The following is a 24742-nucleotide window of genomic DNA, read 5'->3' on the forward strand; positions in this document are numbered from 1 at the left end:
GTGAAATGACTATTCAATGGGCACTTTTGATCATAGAAAGCCACCTAATCACTGCAGAACCTAATTCAAAATGGATGAACACAGTTACACTAATACTGTACTGCAGCACTGCTATGCCATGAAATAATTTTGCTAATCTGAATGCATGTCAAATTCGCACACCTTTTTTTTCTTTTTTACAGAGCGGAAGAAAGAAAACTGGAAAAAAAAAAAACAGTTAAAGAAACAGAGATCATACCCCTTCAAAATGTCAGATCATAAAACATCTTACCAAATTCTTTAATGCCTATCACCATTTACTTGCATGAAAGGGGTATTGTGTGGTGAGTAGGAACAAATCTCCATTTACTGACTTAATGAATTACCTAAAGAAAATGTAACTAATAATCATGCTCTTAACTAAATACATTTAAATAATTTAATGAAATGTATCACTTCCTATGCCCAGAAAAACATTTACTTCAAAAGAAATGCAGAGTACTTAAAAAAACATGCCATTTGTAAGATCTCATCTAAGAACGGCTTTCTACAGTTTTCTTTCTGAAAAATCATCATCAATTCACACAATTAAAAACTTTTTTTCCTAAACTGACTTTTCACCACAGTTTGCTTGTATCCCGTGAAGTTATCAAGTTCCACTACCAAATAAAATCTAGCATTCTGCTCTTTAAGAATGACACTATGTTTAAGCTTTTAACAAAACAAGAAAACCTTTCAAGTTTCCACACTTTATGAAGTCTTTTAAGATACTGTTTTATCTGTAATGATATTTGTTTGTGTAAGGTTATATATAAGACTAGTCATTACTGCTAGCCATTCAGTATGCACAGTATGCCTTCTGAACAGACTTTATTAATTGTGTCTAATTACTGCAGGCAACCAATCTTACTCTCTGCATGTGACCTCTATTCACCCAACAGTTGAAGCTCTGAAGTTCTAGTTGAATTATCATGCATTGCCATATCCAGTGAGCTCTTCAAAAGAACTTCATGTACATGCTACAGTAATTACTCCTTTTCACTTACTGTTTCATATTTTTGGCCAAATTAGTCTAGCATCAAACATTCAGCTTTCACTCCAGAATAAAGCTGTTCAGGCTTGCTGAACAGACCTTTCAAACTTCATAAGGAAAGCAATCAAGTCATTCCTTAATTTCTGTGGATGAATGAAATAAAAAAAAAACATTTAAGTCCTACTCTAACAATTTTATACCCTTTGTTACTGCCTACTGATTTAGTTTGTATATTCTCACTGTTAGAATATTCTTCAGCATTGGTATCTGAAGAAAACGAAGACTACTAAGTCTTCTGTGTTAACTTCCTTGCTTTACTCCTTCTTGTTATTTTTGTTTAGGTATGCAAAAAATAGATGCTACTTTGAGAAGCCTAAATCAGACTGCATTAGGAAACATTTTTCAAAGAGACAGAGAAACTAAGTCAATACATTTAATTTTAAAATACACTTTTTCTGACATGTGAGATATGTAAGATACCATGTCATGATACAATAAATTTAAAAAAAATAGCGAGATAAGGACCTACAGCAACAGATGCTTCACACAGAGGAATGACATGGAACAGGATAAGGACAGGGCAAGTGTCTCCCAAATGTATAACTTCAACATTGCAGTTAAGGGGTTTTCAATTCTACTATAGTGACTATCATTAAATCGCAAGATTTAAGAGTCACAAAGATTTAAAAAATTAATAAAATAACCAAAGCCCACCACACACTAACACCAAAAAAGACAAAACTTTACACTGTCCCTAGGTTTGTGAAAAAAATAACGCCATCTTCAAACAGCTGAAAATATCCTGTTAATTTTCTTCACCTCACGTCTTCTCCACCAGATAAACGAGGGTATTATCACTGTTTAATACAAGTTTTAATTGAGTACTGTCACTGGTGGGAAGAAAAGTGTGGAACCACTACTTTCCATATCAAACAAAGCAGGTAATTAACAGCTATTCTGGCACAATCCCTTATCACCAAAATACACAACACTGTTAAGTTCTCTCAATGCCAATGCTTTGCTCCAACAAAGGAAAGCTGATGTTTCAGGGTCACATTCACTTCTTTAATACACAGGCATAAATTTACTGCTCAGTCAAACACCTATAATTAAACACAAGAAGAATATAATTCTAATATTCAAACAGGCTTGCATATGAGTGGGATATCTCCCCCTCTAAAGATGATTGCCTTTCATTTTTTAGTTTCAAGTAGCTACAGTTCACTTAGTTTTGATTACACAGCAATTAGATATGCAAATACAGAGATCTAAAAAATGCTTTTTCAAATGTCAGATTGTAAGCAATCAAGCTTATTCTTTTCTCCTGTACACACAAGCTATTCATTAAATAGCTATTGTCTTAAAAACATTCCGACAGATTGCCTTTATCAGTGTTTTAGAAGCAAATGTGTAAGTGCGCATTACTTAGAACACAGCTCATCAGGGAATGAAACTGATCTTACAATTAATTAAATATATACATGATAGTGGATAACTAAGTATCATCTTTGGTCATTTTTCATGTTGTTATCAATATCAAAGCTCACTGCATCTTCAAATTAACCAAAACTCACTTTTTTGTATATTTAATGACAAACGTGTCAGTAATAAGTGTCACAGTTAAAGTTGTCGAATTGTTGAATGTCAATAATTTTTCATTGTCAACAGAAAATCCATTTGGAATAACTGATTATCCATGATTTTTTCACTATATTAAAAATATATTCATATAAAGGAAGTCACTATGAAATAGTGTGGTTAGTATAATTTTGACAGGAATAACCATTTTGACACCCTGGGGGTTTTTTTGTTTTGTTTTTGGAAGGCCCACATATATGTTCTATTACAAGTGCAGACTTAGAACTTCTTATGCATCTAGACCACATGTATGAGCTTGGTTCTTTGTGATACATTTCACTGGTCCTCTAGAAGCAGCCCACAGTTTGAGATCCACCAAGTACTGGCTAAAATCGTGGGAAAGGATACTTGCCAGCAGCTCTAAGAGATCAAGAAAGAACTACTGCAAAATTATATGGTCTATAAAATATTGTTACCCACAACTATGGTCTGCCACTGACAGTTTGAAAGCTTGCTCTTGCAAAACTCTTAAATGCAAGAATAAAATGGGATGGGGCAGGGGTTGGTTGGTTATTTCTCTGAAAAGATCACAAAATCACTTCCAAGCTAACAGGAGTGGAAGAAAGATCCCTAAAAGCAAGCCTGTGTGTTCAGTGACTCAGCTGTGCAGAAATGTACATTAACAAAGGAAGCCGAAACAGTTCTTTCCTCGGGCTGAGCTTTTAAGCCAGGTAAGTGAAGTAAATAAAATGCTTTCTTAGTTGATTCCATGATCGACAACCACTTCTTCAAGATGACTCTCAAAGGAGCACAGATCCTTTTTCCAGGTCAGGAGAGCAGCAAAAATTACAAGAGATGCCTGATTCACCGATCTGTTTAAAAACCTGAAAAAAATCAGTTTAGTTCTGCAGTCCAGCTGCAGATCCTGAAACATTCTGTCAAGTCAAATCCAAGAAAAAACTGGATATGCCTTTTAGAAGAACTGACATTTATGAACTAACAGGTGAATGTGTGACAAATTATTTTACATTTTGAGGGTCTTCAAATTTGCCTTTTTTTTTTCTTTTCAATGTTCAATGTGATTTTCTCTTTCCTTCCTCTTGCAATACAGGAGTCTTACTTAACCAGCCAGTAGGGCAAAACTAGGCCTGTCAGCCTGCTGTTGCTGCCCATGCAATGTTTATGTTCCTTCTGTTGCTTCTTCCCTAAGGGTCACTATAAACAACTGTTTGAGCAGCAAATACAAGCCGTATATTTGAACTCCTACCCACTACAGTCTAGCGTAAAGAATGATACAGCTGAAGGGAACCTGAATATTCCTTCCCAGTGGTGCCCCTGCAAACACTGCCTCATCTATTACATGGCTCTCCAAGGAAGATACTGGAAAAATCCTGTACCTACTACTGCAAAACACCAGGATCCAAAAAGCATACTCAAAATGCCGATTTCTGTGTCTGGCAAGATTGGTGATACGGCATTGCCTAGTCAAATTCAATATACTTAATATTCTCACCTGCAAAACCAGCCAATTGAAAGTGGGTTTAACAGGAACAAGTAATATGCCGAATATGACTCATTTCAAATCGCTACACTGTATTCTACCTGGCAGATTCTTCCACTATAAGTCACGAAAGATGGACTGAATTAGACTGCAAATAATAGGTCTGAAGGCTGCAATAACCAAATAAAATCAGATTTCCTTAAGAGAACTGAAAGACATAATCAATAGCATGTGTTTTCCTCTTCAAAATATTTGTTTCTTCAGGTGTTTATAGAAGACATAGCAAAGTCAAAGTATCTGATTTTTCTTAGAAATGGAAAATTCGGGAGTTTTCTTTTCTTTTTTTAAGGAAGGTTAATTTTACTATCAAATGAACTATTCGAAAAAGGTGCATTTCAAGCTAAATTGAACACAGTCTAAAAGGCTGGATACTGAAAAATTTCACTAGTCAGGCTGCAAAAAACAATTCTGGTATTTGCAATACCCTTGTCTCCTCACTGTATACTAATTTCCAGATTAGTTTCAGTATTTCAAAACACATTAGTAACTTTAAAATTTATCACTTATTTTGGTTTTTAATAAAGTTTACCTTAAGACCTTTCCCGATTAATGCTGTTTTGAGTCAGTGTGAGCTAACATATTTAAGTTGTAGGTCTTTTTGTCAGTCAAAATTTAAGTGAACATTCAATTCCAGTGTTGTCAACTTGAAACATAAATGAATATTTCACAGCCACTTCAATGACTGGTTGGTCATTTGAAGATCACTTACTAGGTGAAGACATATATTATCAACGCAGAAGACCCTCAATTTTTCTCTATAAAATTTAATTTTACATCTAAAATTTCTTTGTCAACTACTAGCTTTTAGTTCTTGAAATTATATATCACAGTATATTTCATGAGTTCAGCAAGCTAGTTAAAACTAAAACCCCCCCAAGATCCCAGCAGCCTAAAAATTAAATTCCCTTGAATACACATAGTTGTAAATATGTGGGGTATTTGAAATCAACAGTTCTGCACCTTAACTGGCTACCAAATAATTGTCAAGAGGATTAACTGAAACAGTCAGGTACTTCAGGTGGATTCAGTCAGTCAGCTGAATGTCATTTGTCACTCCAATCCTTTAGCACCATCTGATTGCCAGAGACGCATTAATCGTTCTGTACGGCTGCAGGACTGAACATTCCAGATAACTATTTATAAAAATACTCCAAAGAGTACACATGCTGTGACAGAGCTGTTATTAATTGTGCTATGGGTCCCATCTTTCAAAAAGCTGCTTTCTTATTTAAGACAAACATGCAGTTACTAAAGTGAAGAGCAACTTTATCCCACAGAATGGACCCACCACTGTCAGCACTTCTTTCCTTACCCTTTTAAGTATCACCACAGCAGAAACACCAAGGGCCAATAAATTAAGGTATACGGTCACACTCCCTGAGGAAAAAAATTTATCTGGGGTGAAACGTTAGGATCTGGTGTCTAGAATTTAAAGGTCCAAAAGGGAGAAAATGAAACAGCATTTTGACCTGGAGAAATATGGGAGACTGAAGAGAAAAAATACCCAGAACTAGGCAACCATGTCCATACTTTGACATAATTCGGGAAATTGTTCCCAGAGCTCCAGACCGCAGAGCCAAGACATGTACAACACTCAAGACTATACCAAGGTGTCATGGTTTGAGATCCCCAAAATCTAATTCCCTAGTCTAAGCCCCCTCCCCCATCTCAACCTAGTATAAGATGTGGTTTTTTTCCAGACAAAACACGAGACTCAAAATGGGGGAAAGGGAATACATTACAATGACTGTACAAATAAATATTATAATACATTATACACACGATCACAACTATCTCTACACCATGACATAAGTATTTACAATGGATCAGATCTCTTCTCCCCTCCAAATAAAAGTCCAGGAGGGAAGAAGGACAGATCCCTTCTTCAGAGCAGCAATGTCTCTAAGGCAGCAGTCATCTGTCCTCTTCACAATGCAGCAGCTGATAGCTGGATTTCTTTTCAACACACACAAGGGGATCTCCAAGCCCCTTGGCCCGGCGTCTCCAAACGAGGGTCTTTCAAGACACAAGGGGGTCTCCTTTAACTCTTCTTGGTTCTCCTTTGACTCCAAGCGAAGTCCACCTGTGGACTGCCAGCAGGGACTAAACTCGCTTCACCACAGGCTTATCACAAAGTGCAGGGGCATCTTCGTGAAAGTCCCTTCCTCAGGGGGGTTTACCCCTGAGTCAGAACATGTTGGGTAGCATTCAGTTGCAAGCCTTTGCCTCAAGAGTTCTACCAGAGCTCCTGTGCTCTGTTTCAGGCTGCCACCTTGGCAGCAGTGGCGAGGGGGGGGGGAAGGCCAAGGTCACCCCCCTCTGCATTCCTCTCCATCCCAGTCCAGCTTCAGGATGCTTTTGAGCTTCTCAGCTCCTCTCTCTCTCTAGTGCTGCATGTCCAAGACTCCTCTCCTTAATAGGAGTCCATCTCCCTCCTTTCTCGGAGGTCTCAAAGGAGTTTTGGGGGGTCTGGTTCAGTTCTTACCCCCAAAACTCTGTACCTCTGCTGCTGACTCTCTTTTCTCGGCTCTCCTTCCAAGAGTCCTCTCTGCAGTGCATGCCGTTTGCTGTTTGGTTCAGTTCTTATCTGTCCTGGCTCTTAGCCATAGTCTCTGGACGCTGCTTCTGCTGCTGCTCTGTCTCTGCTCACTTACAATGGAGAAAACTTTCTTAGCTCTCACCTGCAGGCACCTAGCCCAGTTTTATGCTGTTCCAGGTCCCCGCAGGCCCCCGTTGGGGGCTGGGGGCCAAACTCTCCCCCAGGGGGCTTCTGCCCTCTGCTTCTCGTGGCCTCAGAACATGGCTACCACTTCTACAACCAGACTACAACTAACCTTCTCTTCCGTTTGCTTGTGGTATGTTTATATTTCGCAGGAGCGCAGATTGGACAAAACTTCAAAACTTCCAGGGGTCACCACCACCTGGGGTTTTACCATTTTCTTAGTTTCAGGGGGAAAACCTGGTTCAAACCACTACACAAGGGAAGACAGGAGAACAGAAAGACCAGTTTTCAGCTTTTCATTTATAACTCAGGGGTCTGATTTTGCTGGCTATCAAGCTTGAAGAGATTCTCTTAAAAAAACCTGCTATCAACAATGTTAAAAAATTCCAACAAAGAAAACCACCACAATACCATATCAAATCAATATCGAAGAAAGTAGCACCAAAATACCCTCCAAATAATTAAATAACTCCACACCAGAACATCCAATTCCTTTCTGCCTCCATGAAATGTTAACCTCACTGGAAACAGTCATATCAACCATGTACCACAACAAATGATCACAGAACAGTATGGAAAGATCATGAAGAAAGTAACACCTGCATCAGACTTACTAGACACAGAAAAAGCATTATCATAATTTATGTAAGTATTATATCCAAATATTTAGGTTATATGCACTCACTGCACACATGCCAAATAAAGGCACTCAATTAAGAGACTGTTCTTTGCACTACTGTAAGAGTAACAAGTTTTCTCTAACAGAAAAGGAGGTCTGTGTACCTGGCCTTAACAAACATTTGTTTAAGTTGTCATCCTTCCACACATATACTCAACACACTTTAAATGGAGTTGTTATAAGTTTTAAAGACACTTTTAATGAAATATTCAGTGTGCACGCACTTCAAAACATTCCTCATTTACTGCCTAAAAAGATATGAAAAAAATATGAATAGTTAGAAGACAGAAACTGCTAATTACTCTCGGAAAAGACTAACAAAAACATGCAACTGACTGTCAATAAACCCCTCCTCCATCTGAAAAGTGTAAAGACCAACAACAAAATCCTGCAACTATAGCTGGATAAACTGTAAAGTAAGGATATTGTCCCCCCACACACCTACCTACACAGCTACTTGAATTTCATTCATATGCTTAATACACTGTACTGTAGGCCACACATAGCAGAAGAGCAACCTGTGATCAGTAATATCCATTTCAATCCAAGTCCAGGCATGACAAAGGCTAATACTAAGCCAGAAGACCTAAGGAAAGTAAAAAACTGTCACCATCTATATACAAGTTTAAATGGAACACCATTCAGTCATTTTAGGAATTGCAATTTATGACTGCTATGATACAGTTGACAAGGAATCCAGTACCTTGCCACAAAGAAACACTACAGACTACTTGTCTCTGTTTAGAAAACAGTAAAACAGCAGAAAGTCAAATGTCTCTATCTTCCAAATGTTCAATTAATAATCTAAGTATCTGGTTTCAGCTACAGTGGTATATTAGCTTGTGTTTACTCTTTTACTCCATTCAAAAGAGCCTTCTTGTCAGTCTCAATAAAATTGCTAAATCTGACCCTAAGGAGCCATATCCAGTATGGTAAACAACCACCTGTATTCTGCCTGCCAGCAGCCACCCAAAAAATACGGAGAACCAAAAACTGTCAGGAATTGATAGCTACTCAGGAATCACAAAGACATGCTGCTTTGCTTCCTGAATAAACTGGTTATATCTCCATTCCCTCGTTTAAGTAGGCTGAATCTTCATACAGGACAAGAAAATTCCCATGAGGTTCAAACTAAGTCTGGCCTTTCCCACACAGAATTGCAAGCAGAATTGCAAGCAGAGTATTCCAGAATACTCAAGAAACACACTCAAAAATGCAACCCTGAACAGAAATGATTTCTGTTAAGCAAGATTATCACAACATTAATTCTTGAACTAGAAAAAAAAATTCAGCCATATAACGAACACCAAATCATTCACTGAAGGGCAAGTCAACAGGTTAAGGTTGCAATGTAGACAAATCTAGAATCCAGAAAGAGTTCTGTGGATTAAATGAGAATGATGGTAAAGTCTGCAAAACCACTAGTTATCCTTCACAGCACACCACAAATATGGGAAAATAGCACTGAATCTGTCATTTGTGGAATCTCAGAAAAAATAACTCCCTTGTTTTAGTATTCTTAGATAATTTTCAACACTATTACCCCTTCGAGAGGAAAAATTAAAGCTTTAAGAAATTGTATGACTGTACATAAGAATGCCAATACGCTGCTAAAACAAAGTCTCACCTAGTTCAGTAACTTGTTTCTGATCCTTTTCTGTGAAATAAGTATGGGAAAAGTTTCAGGTTACAGTAGATTTTCATTATTTCAATCTTGTTTCACTACTTCGCTAGACAAAGTAAAATGTAGATAGATGTTTGAAGACAATTTTGTCAGTACCTCAAAACAATTACGTATGCATAGTCCCCCAAGCCTTTCAAAACTTCTGTTCATATGTCAGATACAAACAACTGTGAGCTGGAGTCTAGTCAACCTAGACTAACACAATTAACACTCTCTGTGCTTCCCACTTAACAAAAGTTTAGGAATAATTCTGCAGAAAGACAATTTCTACCATGGTACAGAATAAGATGTGTCAATTCCCGTTCAATAGACATAGCATTTTAATTTATCAACCAGACTTGTTTATATACAGATGTTCAGGCAATGATTCAAGACTACCTGCTCATACAACAACTTTTAAGGTATAGTCACAGAAGTTGAAAGCAATTAAAAGTGAATGTAACTCTCTTATACAGACAAGTTGCAGCTTTGATTTGCAACAGAAATTAACAAAGCAGAACACCCAGCATATCAAACATGCTCAACTGCCACTCCACACTGTCTCAGTCAGTCAAATTCCAGTAACTAGAAGTCAGTGTTAATAAAAAGCACCCTTAATGATGGATGTTGACAAGGGATTCTGCTAGTAGGTCTAAATGGAAAAGTAAGCATCTGACCTCCAGAAACAACACAGCTTTGTCAGGAAGGGATTATTTTAATTTTTTAATAAAAGTACATTTATTCTAGTAATGTATTATGTATATGGAATTGCTCTTCACTTTCACGCGTCACTTTCTGACCCCAGTCACCTAAAGAATTTTTTTCCCTGCAATTCCTAAGGGTATTGACAAATAGTCAAAACACCACCTTTGCAACCAGTGACAGAATTTTTTAAAATTGCCATTCCAAACTGTGGCCATGATTTGTCAACACAGATATATGAAACTGTCAAACACTACTAGCATGCTTGTATGTAAAGGCACATTTTAGAGGCCACAAGCCTGAGTCAAGCACTTTATTCCCAGACCATAAGAACAATGATGGCTGGTCAAACTCCCATTTTGAAACACAGAACAGCTTCGCCAGACCTTTATGATTTGCCCACACATAGTACTTTTCGGAGAATGTGAAAGTTAAGCATCTTATACACAGGGTAGCAATAACAGAGCTTGTTTCACAAGATGCACTACAAAGTATATATGTTATCTAACGTCAGTAACATCACTTTTTTAGCTAAACTGAATGTTTAAGACCTTCAATTGGAAATCAAAGTGTATCAGATGGTATTTCAGAGACTAAAAGGCATTCAAATAATAAAATATATAATACTATACAGCATGTAAACGTAAGAAAATATCCTGATCACAAGACAGTTAAATTTTTCCACTCTTAATAATTTTCCTCAAACTTCGTGCAGGTACCAAGGACAGGTGGCTTCTAATTCCTTTTTACCCTTACTATAAAAACAGAAAACCAGAGAGTTCAAAGATATGGAATTATCTATTTACTGTAACAACTCTATACAAGTCAAAGGTCAAGACTAGTACTAACTGAGAGCTTGTCTTTAATGAAACCTTACGTAACTTCTGCTTTCAAGGTGAACAGTGATGTAGGAACAAGTAAACTGTAGGTCAGAAACCAAAATCAGTTCAAATGATCTAATATGGACTGCAACAGATTTGAAGCTGTTACAGTGGATGAAGGCATAGAGTTCTTCAAATTCAGAACTGCATAGCTGCCTGCCTTTCTAATTGAAATAATCAATTAATGAAAAAAATTCTGTCTCTCATAATGAGATGCTTCCTCATGCAGTAAAAATGAGTAATGCTCTCTTGTCACACACTGTTCTAGAGGAGATTCTTGTCTAAAAGTAGGAAGAAATGGGAAAAAACAGTGGAGTTGACCAAGACTGGCACAAGCCAGCAGCCTGATGCTGTAAGGCTTCATACCCCTCTAAGTGAAATAATGGCAGTAAGTGCACTAAAGAGCACTGGGCTGACTCCACTTGACTCCTGTTTTGTGCAATTCATGTAAAAAAATGTTTTGCTTTTCCACCATTGGACAGTCTCCACTTTATTAAGGAGTACTTTTTAACTGGTGTACAAGTCACTAGTTTTCCTCAGTACTTAATGAAAGGTACATTTAGACTAAGCAAAAAAATCCTTGGTCTTAATAAAGTTACACATTCATTAGCTTTTGATGAATGCCTGCAACTCCTCTCCTCTCCCCAATAATCTCTTTTAAGTACCCCCAGGCTCTAATCACAATATTCTCAGTAATTAAGGTCTTGATTTTAAATTTGTTGAAAGCTGCCTAGAGAGATGTTCTGATTACCAGCTGAGCTTCAGATACAAACAATTTGAGGATTTCCCTTGCTTTCTGGGGGAAATCTGTCAGCAAGTTTCAAGATGTGATGCCAGTTCAAATGTTTTGGCCATGTGACAAAGATTTCTAATTCATTACTTCTGTTCATAGGCTCACACAGCAGCGTAAAATCCTCTACAGAGCATATCTGGATGGTTTATTTTCCAGCACATCTTTCATATTTTCTTGCGGGTTCTGAAACCACGAGCAAGGTAGGAAAGTACATGTACAGTTTACTCAAGGAGATTCAGTACCATGTAGCTGTCACATTAGATTGACACTGGTTTAGTAATTAATTCCTTACTACAACCAACACAGTTTCTTTTATAGTTAGCACTGGGAAATCAGGTTTGCAGATACAAAATATACTTACAAAATACACATAAAATTTAACCTGTATTTCTTATCTCCCCCAAATTTCAAACAATTCAATGAAAAACCTCATTAAGTACTGACTTTTCTAAACAACACTGACTCTAAATGAAGGAAAGGTTTTTAAAAAGAATAAGTGTAACCTTCCATGAAAAAAATACTCTCTCTATTTTAAACTTGGAAGTACATTAGCATTTTGAAATACAACCTTCAAAGAGAAAATGAAAAAAAAGGTAGTTATCATTAAACGACACAGACTGTCAAGGAAGTCGATCATCTTGCACTGCAAGACTAGAAAGTTCACGTGTAAGTATAAATCATCAGAAAAAAAAGCAAGAGCCAATAGCAAAAAGTGTACTTACACCCCAAACTGATAGATATCTCTCATTCTTACTTTAGTCTGTTTGTGATCACATCTTAAACACAGCTTCCAAATCTTTATTTTTACAAGGAACATCTTATTAGTGTGCATCACAGACTGCATCATAATCAAGGATTGTGAAATTCTTCCTATTACATCAACAATGGTGTAGACACCAAAAAGGCCATTCTGAAATATATAAGCTAATAACCAGTACAAATCACCTCAGGAAAACTTCAGAAAGATTAGGAATGAATGGCACGAAAATCAGTTTTATAAAGAAAAGTATTTGGTACTCAACACTGGTTTACAACCAATATCATACTATTTGGTATTAAAATATACTATGATATCACTCAAATACATTTGATACTAACTGCAGTCATCATCATCATGGCTAGGCTTCGCGAATGAAGATTTGGGAAGGGCTCTACCCTCATTTGCTACAAGCGTGCTGGTGGCTAAAGAGGCCACTGCGAGACAGACAAGACCGGTTACAAAAGGCACAGCACAAAGACTCCTTGGATGGTATCGGCAACACACGATTCTTTCTGCGTTGTCTTTTCTCTTCAGTGGTGATCCTGCCTGTGTTCTCAAAGAAAGCAGCAGCGTTATAGATGGTGTGTCTCCAGACCTCCCAGTTTGAGGCCAGAGTAGACTAGCGATGGAGATCAGTGTGGCCAAGGCTGAGATGTTGTTTCAGGGAGTCCTTGTACCTTCTCTTTGGGGCTCCTCTCTTGCGGCAGCCAGTGGCAAGTTCTCCATAGAGCACGATCTTAGGGAGGCGGTGGTCCTCCATTCTGGAGGCATGCCCTGCCCAACACAGCTGTGTTCTCAGCAACATGGCCTCAATACTTGTAACTGCTGCCTGTTCTAGAGCAGACATGTTAGTTACATAATCTGACCAGTGGATGTTTAGGATTGTACAGAGGCAGCGTTGATGGAAGCGTTCTAGGAGTCACAGGTGGTGGCGGTAGATGACCCATCATTCAGAACCATATAAGAGAGTAGACAGCACTATGGCTTTGTAAACACTGATCTTGGTACTTTTCTTCAAGTGTTTATTTTGCCAGACTCTTTTATGGAGCTTTCCGAAGGCACTATATGCCTTTGCTAACCTGTTGTCTATCTCCCCATCAATCTTACCATCCGAGGAGATGAGGCTATCTAGGTAATTAAACTGCTGGACTGATTTGAGCTCTGATTGGCCAATGGTGATATGGGGATGATGGAAGACTTCCTGAGGTGCAGGTTGATAGAAAACTTCTGTCTTCCAAACTTCTGTACTCCAAAACATGAGACAACCAACTCAGAAGATGTAATGGGCATTCAAGTGCTGGCTGAATCAGTTTGTACTTTTTAATGTATACAAGGTTCCAGCTGATCTCCCATGCTTGTCCTTGTTGAAGATAGCTTTTCTTACTAAACTTAAAAAAAAAAATCGCATGACTCACTCAGAAGGTCTCCATTCCTCTAAGCTTTTTCTTAAATACAAAACTCCAGTAACTCCCACTGCCTAGTCTTCCTCCAAGCAGTCAAAAACTAATAATAATGAAAAAAAAGTATGGAGAGTGGAGGAAATCAGTCCACAAATACCACTTCCCCAGACAGTAAACCTGCCCAGGCTATCTAGAGAGATGACTCTGCACAGGACAGGACAGGTTCTGAAGCACAGTGGTGGGAGGACTCTAAATGTAACAGCCATCTGGACATGGTCACAGGCAACCTGTTCTAAGTGACCCTGCTTGCGGGGGGGAACCTCCAGAGATCCCTTCCAACATCCACCATTCTGTGATTCTGTAACAGACATTTCACAAACTCCAAGACCTACATGAACATTGAATGGAGAGGTCAGAACACGTAACATTTTGGGGAAGGTGCTGTTATCCCAGCTGGCAGCCGAGAATAACAAAAGACGTGGTGCACAAACATGTGCTACACAGGCTGGTGCTGCTTAAGTGCCTGCCCTGCTGATGTTATAGAAACAGAACATGATTGTTAGCTGGCCATATCTTCGGTGGGACTTAATTTAAAACGCATTCAAAGAATGAAGGTTGTTACAGATCTAACAAAAACACAGATAGTCACATCCTCTTACTTCTACAGAACCTAGACAACCAAAACATCTCTAGGTTAGACTGGATCTTCGCTCAGAAGCTGGAAATCTCAAAATCCAAAACAGCCATAGCTGGAATAAGAGAAAGGGTGGTGACAGTACTACAGTATATTATGAAAACAAGAGGCATCAAATGAAATTTGAAAGTTACAGTGACGAGCTCTGGAAGAAAGAAATGTTTTATCGGGTAGACATTAGTTTTCTATTGTAACTGGTATGTGCCACATATGTATCAAGAGAATGCACTATGTGGCTGATCAGATAAGGAAAAGAGGAAGTTTTCTACAAAAGAAACGAAAGAAACAATACTTCTGGGAACAAAGAGGAAAAGAGCCATGTTAAGCGCACGCTTAAACTGCAGTGGAGAAGTTGGTATAATTCAAGCAGCAGTAGCCAGAGGTGGAGGCAAGTAGCAAGAAAATAAACCTAAAAAAACAGTTACCACAAGAGCAACCTTACATTCAGGATGGCTCTATCATGCAGTTTATATGGGCGGAGCACATTACATAATTGGGGCAAGGAACAGCCCTAATTACACTGCAGCTTCATCTGAACACAAAATAAAACCAGGAACACAGTGCTTTTTGGTTCACTTAGACAGAACTGACTGCCAGAAATACATTAATTTTTTTTTTTTTTAATCCACACTAGTTGCACAAATCACTACTTTGGTAATTCAATACAAGAAAATTATTAACATCACCTTTGAGGTTAACAGCTTTTTCTTAGAAAGATACATTTAAATTCAATTTTTACCTTTACCTTGTGAAACATGACACAATTATAAGCCACTTACTACTGAAGAATACTTTATAATTGCTAGTTAGACTTCCAATTGCAGCATTATGGAGCACACATATTTAACTTTTTCAGGATAGCTTATGTTATGTGCTAAGTCTGTAAATGACACTAGATAATGAAAAAGCATATAGTAAGAACACAACAAGTAAGAATGAGAGACATGAGCTTACCCTCCGTAAGAAAAGAAAACTATGCATCTGAAACTATGCTACCCTTCAAGAGCTTACCTTCTTTTTGTCCCTCATCGAGCCCTTCCCTCGGACCATTATCTTGCATCCTGTTTCTGCCTCAAGTTGTTTAGCTGTTAGTCCTCTGGGCCCAAGGATTCTTCCAACAAAGTTAAACTGGAAAAAAAAAAAAAATTCTATAAAAGCAAGTAAACAAAATTAATAAAAAATTTAACATGATGTATTTCTGTCTCTAAAAATATCAGTGTTTAATGGTTTAGAACACCACAGGGTTCACACCTGAGGCTGAAGAATGAGGCAACTACTGCCTTCATATATCAAATACCTATGTGATCCCAACTTTGGGGGATAGAGGTTTCAAGTGAAACTAGGTCTTTTAAATTTAACATTGCGCAGTGTACAGCAGTGATGTTCCTAATTTCTTCCTTATTATATTCTATGAGGTCTTAGAGAAACTACAAACCCCTATCCCTCACCACTAACATGACCAGGTATGTTCATCCATAGGCCAACAATGTGCATCATGTCACGGAAACATCCATGGCCCGGTTGCATGACCAGACATTCACACAACTTCTGTGGGGGGGGACAGCTCGGGTGCCAGGTGTAGGTCCAGTCCCACAATGACACAGAACCTTCAGGAAAGGCCTCTGCACCCACTATTTCTTTGCTCCCTGCCCACACCTAAGGAGCCTGCAAAAAACATTCTTTTTCACCATTCCATTCTGTTCTGGTGGGTTCAATCTGGGAAGCACATCTAGAGAAACCCTTCTTTACCTACCCATGCCATAGTATTTCCTTCATAAATATGAAATGGGGCTTCTCAAATTACATTCTCACTTTAGGTTTCATGGGCAACATTTTTTTAAAACACTGTATTGTCATATATATATATAAACACATGTATATATGGACACACATATATAAAATATGTATATATATAAAATATATAAAAATATATGTGTATATACAAACACAACAAAAGCACTTTTAGTAAGCTGTATAATTTACTCAGTTGTACATTCAAATAAAGCAAGTATTTCATGTTTAATTGGCTAACTTCAGCAGACATTCCCCCGCCTACGCTTAACAAAGTAATACCACCCATACATAACATTATTTCCTAATTATTTTCAAGGTTTTTTTCCCTTTCATTATTTTCAATCACACATTCTGGAAGTTATGACATAAATAAAAAAAAGGCACTAAGTGATGGTAGCATTGAGAACATACGGTAGTACCCTGTGACAACTGCAGTGCAAAGATGAAGCACCATGCTCAAAGGATAGATAAACTAAGAAATCTCAGACTGAACATTAAATTCAAAGATTTTAAGAGACCAGGAACTCTGCAGTAAGAACAGAAGTCTGAATATTTTAGATCCTGGTAAACAAAGCTATTCAATTGAATTGTGAAGAAGTTGTTGGCTTTCATTTCCTCAGCTAATTAAAACTGGTTTGGAGTACTACAATTCAACATATTTGAAATCCTTATAAAACTGCAAAGACCAGAAATTACTTAAGAGTGAGCAGAAATTATGAACAGAAGCAAATTAAAGTTTTTCAGCAAAAACAACCATGTTTCACAGCAGCTAAACTATTCATAGGGAATACACACTCCCTAAGTTATTTAGTATTGCAAGCTCAGAAAACAAAGACATATTATGAAGTCTGAATCAACTGCCAGGGGGTGGTGGGGTGTGAAATAAAGACTAAAGGAACTTGTGAGCATAAAAAAAAACCTGTGAATCAGAAGAAATTAAGGAATACTCACTAAGACTGGATAAAGAAATATACTAGCTACAAATGATAAAGCTCAGCCTTGAAATATTATTAAATTCTTACATGTTACACATTTCACATATTATATCAAAATTATACCATCTTACATAAACAGCATCTTACTTGCCTTTCTCCACAACCGTGCTTCCTGCACACTAAAACTTCAGATATCTATGTCATTCCACCAGTAATGGTAAAATAATATTGCAAACTTGACTTTAAAACAATCTTTTAACCAACATAAAAGCTGACTATTATATCCTCTATCTCCCAAGAAAACCAGCAGCCTCTAATGTTTTATGATTTTGGATTATGACTAAAAGAATAATCAGTTAGTAAGATAATTTGCATTAAAAAAATTAAATAGAATAATATAGTACACTAAGAAAAAAAGGAGGAATCTGTATTATTCTTAAGTTTGCAACTTTATATATGTTGTCTGAAAACTATTTAGAATTTCTAGTTGAGAAATCACTGATTTAAACGCAACACATTCTGTTAAATGTTACGCCAGTTCCTTTTCCAGAACCTTCATAAATTATTCCAAGGCAGCTCAACCCAAACTGTATGTATAAACCCTCTGAATCTTTTTGGATAGCTATTCCTTCCACACCTCTGATCATTCTCATTACCTATCTGGGGCCCTCCAATTTTTTCATTTCTAAAAGCAGGATGCCTAGGTAAGGTAATTCTTCAACTGAGACCTCAACAAAGTTAAGTTACTCAGAACAATTATCTTATAAACCACATTCTTATTAGCACATCCCAAGCTGCTTCTTTCCCTCCCCCAAAAATTCAGTTCTTATGTTTGTTTCAAAATTCATTGACCCCAAATAGTCTTCTTCTTTACCTTGGCCTTGCTACTTTTCCCTACTTTTGTATTCATATGCAACTCTTACGTCTCCCTACAAGGGGGCTTGACATTTGTGTAATGAATTCCACACTGTTGACTTCAGGCACAGTAATTTCAAGACAGTTTTGAATTTCAATTCTATCTTTAAAAGCATTTGGTATGACTTACTTCTTTTTTTAAGCATATTTTTTAACCTACCACCCAAGTTCTTCTTGAATGTGTTAGAGATTCAAGATGAAGGAGAATTATGCAGGACCCCACCTGAGGTGCAGTCTTAATTGACTCATCAGTAATCAATTATCTTAGATTAAGCCAATTACTGCTTTAACAAATGATCCCCTAGTTTTTGTACCGATGGATCAACGTCAGTATTCAGTTCCTCAGACAACCATCCTAAAGTCCTAGTTCAGAACTCATTGGAAAAAATAATTCCGAATCTTTTGTCAAGAGGGACAGAGCAGTGACGAGCAAGACCACAGCTCAGGAACACAAAACAGAGTAAGCCTTCTAATTGGCCAGTCTCAAAAGTTTTGTCAGAATCTAGCAGTATCCACGGCTACTGCTTCTCTTACCTGTCAGGCCAGATAGACTATCAAACAGAATTATCAGAACGAGACATCTGACAAATTCAGAAGACCACTCTTAACATCTAACTCAACATTTCTCACGCTCTTTGTCTCATACTCTCACCCAATCACACTCTTTATCACTTTGTGTTTCCCAACAAATAACCCGCTGTGAGGAATACTGCTTGTTCTAACATTTGTACAGAGCCAAAGCTAAGAATATTTCCCTTTAATTTCTGAAAGCTTTTTCCACTCTCCATTTGTGGGATTCACCTTAACCCCAGAGAACTGCTATTAAAGAAAACAGCAGTGGTTCAGAAATCAATTTGACCAATTTAAGACTGCACTACTTTGAATGTATGTGTGAATGAATTCACACTACCTAACACTCCACTTGCATCAGAAATTTCCTGATAAAAACTTATTGTATTCCCTATGTATAGCAAAACTATTTCCCAAGTAGACTGGGTGCTTTCATAGTCCTCCTATGCCTCACCAGCCATAAAAGTAGAAAGGAAAATAAGAATGAACTATGCTAAAGGCTCAGAGCTGCTGATTAATAAGAGATTGCAAAGAAGTTTGTCTGATTTTTACAGTATGGGAAATGCAGTTTTTAAGGAGCTATCGTTAAAGTTAAAATGTGAAGAACTTGAGGTAGTCCAGTAGTACTAAATTTCATACTACCATTGTGACTTTTTGTTTTTCCTTTGAAATATGAAAATAAAATGTGACAATATCTAATTTAACTGATGAAAAAAAAATCTTTACTTCATTACTGCAGATGAATTTGAAAAAAATCTAATTTGACTGAAATATCCAAATCTAGCAAGAAAGAACATGCATTTGATTAAACATCTATTTAACTCAATTAAAAACTGATTTATTCTACCATCTTATTAGCAAATGTTACAGTGGTTTACTAAACACTAGTTTGCAAATTAGTTACTCATCACTTGACAAAAGCCAAAACAAGCTATTCTTCAAGTCTATTTCAACTTAAGGAAATCAAGAAAACTCTTAAAACTTTTATGTTCCTTAGGTACAATGCACATTTGAGTACTTTTTATACAGAGCCTAAACATTATTTTACAGAAAGTCTCAAGAAAACCTCAGTAGTTCCTCATTATACCAAAACAAAAAGACGTTTTACACTTTATGTTGACTTTAATTAAGGATATTTTAAGACATCATAATAAGCACCTAAATTCAAAAAAAATTCTAAATAGAAAAAAAATGAGTTCTTTCTTTACGAATGATTCATAACTAATGTTTTACAATATGTCTGTTTCTAGTAATCTGACATTTGGTCTCATCTTCTGATCTCCAACTTAGAAAAACCACATAAATCCTTAGGTTTCCTGAAAAACCCACTGTAATTACAACAACTGAGTACTTCTAACCATAAATGTCCACTCTTGATGGTGTTATCTAATTCTTAACTGCCTGTAGAAATCAGCTCCAGTACAGTTATGTCATATATGAAAACAAGTTCTCCATTTTGAGACTACCTTTATATTTCACTAACTCTTTTTTTTTTAACCGTAACAGGACACAAAAACTTCAGACTTCTCAATCAGTTAGAGAGTAGCCTGGCCCTTCCCTTATCCATATTTTTTCACCAATCAGTTGCATGTTTGATATAACTCTGCCAGCTGAAAGTGGATAGTCATCAAAAGAGAAAACTGTATCTTATACTCAGCCTTCTACATAGCCAAGTCAGGTTTCAGATTGCATACTGATACATTAAACAAACTAAAGCATCCCAAAAATGTAGTTCAAAATGTCCCAGTGGTTAGTTTGCTTTTTAAAGACATGGAGAGCAACCTTTCTTGATGATTCCATTTTCATATGACTTTCCTCACCAAATAAAAAGCATCTAGAGATCAGGACTGTGCATGGTTCAGAGGTTAAAATATGTCAAGGTTAAGATGCAACTGAAAACTGGACGTTACAATGGAGAGTATCTGGCAATTTTATCTTAAGCAGCAATGCTGACAGTCAGTTTAGCCACTTAGGAGGAAACCTTCTATGTCTTCAGATCGTAATAGCCTTATTCCAAGACCATTCAGGAGATAACTTAATCTGACAGACACAGGCTGAAGTGCCAACCATGGAAGTGAAGTAATGAAGAGACACAAAGGAACTGCAAGACAAGGAAGGCATTCAAAAGAAAGTGTGATGAATGTGTATGACACTCACGATGATGTTTGTTTAATGTGGAGTACTCTTTGTGAGCAAGATTAGCATTGCTTCTAAATATTAATATATTTTTTAAAGATACAATTAAATCCAAATACATATTTTCATGCACGGATTTTAGGAAGAAAATCAGCTAGTGCATTTAACTGAAACATTTATATGCAAACTTAAATTGGAAATATTAACACAGAAGATAAAAAATAGCACTATGCTGACAAAACAAATACTCAGGAAACGAGACTCAGAACTCAGTAAAAGCTTTCACTGACCCACGAAAATTAGTAAATTTAGGCTTGGTTTTTTTTATCGCTTTCTTTTTACAGGAATAATGGTTTATGATACTGGTAATAGAGGTATTTTCCCATAAAATATTTCTGCATTTATTAGCAAAAGCTTGAATTGCTTTCAGCTGAGTTTTAGATAACAATTAAAAAAAAAAATCAGACACATATAGTTGGTTTGATTTTTTGAAAGCCTGTAACTTGAAGCAAGTATAAAACAACTTGAGGTATTAGAAAATAAAATACAGCATATTAAATTTTAAGAAGATGAGATCGTATACTTTCAGTTAGGTTGTTAAGTGTTTAATAAAGAAAACAAAGCTTGTAGCATAATATTGTAGATAGGTACCTTTGAGTAATCTGAAACATTTTGCAGGAGAAAAGAAAAAACAAATGCGCAATTTACCTGACCTTACACAGAATATGCTTTCCAGCAATAATATTTTCCAACATTTATTCAATTAATGTATCATAACCATATAACCATTTTCACAATGACAACTCTGTAAAAAAATTGGCTTTTGGTTGTTACTTTGGGGATTTTTGGTTTTTTGGGAGTTTTGCGGATTTTTGGTTAGTTAGGTTTTTTACGAGCACATCTGTAGTTATGAATATTTATGTACATGTATGTATACAAAAAGACACAGTTTCAAGAGAACTAACATGTAGACCTGTACACACATAATTTTTTTTTCCTTTACTAAAGATGACCATGAATAAAATTGACAGCAAAATAACAGCAAAGATGGATTAAAGGCATAGTCTTTCAGTTAACATTTACAGTCCCTATCTCTTTCTTTCAGTAAAAAGTATTTTCTTTAAATACCACTGGCTCATCCTGTACAGAAGATGACACCAGTGCATTTTTGATAGGCTGCGATTAAGGAAATAGATTCCATTAATAGAAAACCTCAAATATATTCCATGGCTTAAGTGTTTTCAGTGATCCAACACTATGCTTACCACAACTGAAAACAGCTACACAGCTTTTGTTGAAGCAATAATAAGAATTACAATCAAATAAAACCAAGTGCATTACAAACACAGCTCACTAAGTGACCACAGTGTAATTAGCTAGAAACAAAGGCAAAGTTTACAGAAACAGTCATTTGTATACATTTAAGAAAACAAGTGGGAAAAGTATAATGTTTCAAAAATACAATAATTTTGAAATTGTGAAATCTTTCATTAGCTGCATTAGTATGTATTTTGAGGATTAAATATGCTCCAGTGGAATTTGGCAAGTGTTTAGCACAGTTAAGAAAAATAGATTATCTGATGAGATTTTACAGGGAGAGGAGGTTGACAAAGCAGATGGTATTATCATCTGTCAATACAGTGAACACAGACAATAGTAACCACATTTAGAAGTTAATTTTTACATACAAACCAACTTTAGTAGTTGTTAAGACTGCTAGTGACAACATGGGAAGTTGTTTCCCCGAAATCTCTTCCAAAACCACCTACTACTGGTAACAGAAGAGATGCTGCAGACAACAATGAATGAGAAACATTCCCTCCATTCCCTAAATACAGGATGTTTTCTAAGCAAAAAACCAAGTAAAGGCCAAAGTACATATGTAGCGAACACCAGCAGGACATGTATAATCTGCTTATGTCAAATATATCCACTTACATTTGCTGTGTGTAACTGACATACACCATTCTAATACTATAATCAAAGCCAAATGAGAACTATTGAAGCATTTAAGTGATGCAGTTAAGCAGTAAATTAGAAATGCTGTGCTGTAAGCAACTTACACAAGCAAATTATCATGAAATAATCTCTTCATCACTTAAACACAAATATAAAACCTTCAAGGTACTGAAGAACAAAATACAGAATATCAACCCTCAGAAAATTAGGATCTGTCATATTTTCAGTTAGGTAATTTCTGCTGGATTAACAAAATCAAAACCTCCAGAACATCATTTGAAATACCTCCAAGATGACTTCAAGTGTGAGCAGTTTAATCCCTATCATTTATTAAAAGGATCATTAGAGCTAAAATATTTAAAATAGTTCCAATTCTCTAAAATTTGAGCTGTCACAAAGAAAAAAGCAAAACCTTTATCACTGGTAAAGAAGGGAGATAATAAAAAGATTTTTCTTTTTCCTAGTTTAGTAAGTGGCTAAGCACAGTTTTCAGTACTTATGTAATTCACTAAGACTGGTTCCATCTTTAGTACATTGGGTACTTTTTAACACAGATTATAGGGTTTGGGGGTTTTTTGTTCCTAATTCAGTTACCACAATCACTTTTCAACATCAAAGCCAGATAATAACTTGTCTTGTTATGGGCAAGAACGGATAATTATTGTGGGAGTAAGACCAGCTTAGTCTAGTTCAAAACCTTCTGTATGTAAAATATGCATTAATGCAAAAACAAAGGATATGAGCGTAATTGTAGTATGTCACCAAAACATAGCATTTGTGCAGCAGAAGAACAAAGTTAACATTCAGTGTTTTGAAGTCTGTGATATATTATACAAAAATACCAGCATCCGGAGCAATATGATTAATGCAAAGGTTTCGCCTATTACATATCTCAGAGGTTACAATGAAAAATTCAGCTAGTAACAAAGAGTAAATGAGTTCTCTCCATACAAATACCTATATCTATCACTCTGTCCCAGATTTAACCTAGGTATTACATAATGCAGTTAGTGTAGCAGTAATTATGGTAACATGTTAAATTCCTTTAAATTACATTATTTTTAGCTGGATTTTTAAAGCACAACTTCTTAAGTCTGTTAGAACAGTACAGATTCCACGGGATGTTCAGAAAGAAGAAAGTTCTCCAGGAAGTTTATCAAGCTTACTAGAGTAAGCGCTATTTGGAGCAGGGAAGAACACATTAAATCTCTGTTCTAAGTACCAAGGTATTTATGTTCAATGGCATGCATGAGTCAGTCAGTCTCAATGCTGTTTAACCTCTAACTCACCTCATCTAGAATGCTGGTAGAATAGCATCGGTACAATTCAGACACTGAGTTGTTTACATTACGTTCAGAATTGAATAAAATTTTTTGAATGAACGCACATATGGTGCAAGTCAGTTGGCTGACCAAAGCTGAGCATAATATTTAGCACTCCTTGGACAGTTAGTAAAAAGACCTTGTCCATATAAAGACTGTACAGATCTTTCATAAGAAATGCTGATACAAATTTATCTATGTTTGCCAGTAAAGCTTTATTAATAAGACAGTAAAGAATCAGTGACGAACAACAGTTCTCCTCGTTGGATTAAGAACTCCTGCCTTCCCTTCTTGGATATCAGGAATATATGTTTCATGATTTAAAGGATGGATTACCATAATACTCAGTTTGGTCTACCTTAGAACTCCTTGTCTATTACTGTTTCTTACCAGTGATGTTCTCTAAGTAACATTGAAACAGGTGGTACAATAAATAAGAAGTTTTAGGATTTTTTTAATACGACAAATCAGGACTTTTTTTAATTTAATTTTTTTTTCACTTAAACTGATTTTTTTAGTTACAAGAATTACAAGTATTAAATTTTCACAGGGCAACCCTGAGTCCTACTAAACCATAAAGTTCTCTTTGCTAATATCTGTATTCTGCCATCATAACATTACTGAACAAATTAAATACTACTTCCAATTATGTTCTGGAACGTGTCA

General features: G+C 36.4%; 1 protein-coding gene across 3 annotated transcripts in view; it reads right to left on the reverse strand.

The window, feature by feature from the left end:
* Positions 1-24742, reverse strand: part of QKI (QKI, KH domain containing RNA binding) — a 156730-nt gene that overhangs the window by 76135 nt on the left and 55853 nt on the right. For all 3 annotated transcript variants that reach the window (XM_027729521.2, XM_027729524.2, XM_039382128.1), the window contains exon 3: positions 15457-15573. In XM_027729521.2, the coding sequence (XP_027585322.1) occupies positions 15457-15573 (117 nt within the window). The remainder of the gene's footprint in view (positions 1-15456; positions 15574-24742) is intronic.

Source organism: Pipra filicauda, unplaced genomic scaffold (genome assembly GCF_003945595.2).
Source record: "Pipra filicauda isolate LSUMZ 115617 unplaced genomic scaffold, ASM394559v2 scaffold258_size1095741_pilon, whole genome shotgun sequence".
Taxonomy (NCBI): Eukaryota; Metazoa; Chordata; class Aves; order Passeriformes; family Pipridae; genus Pipra; species Pipra filicauda.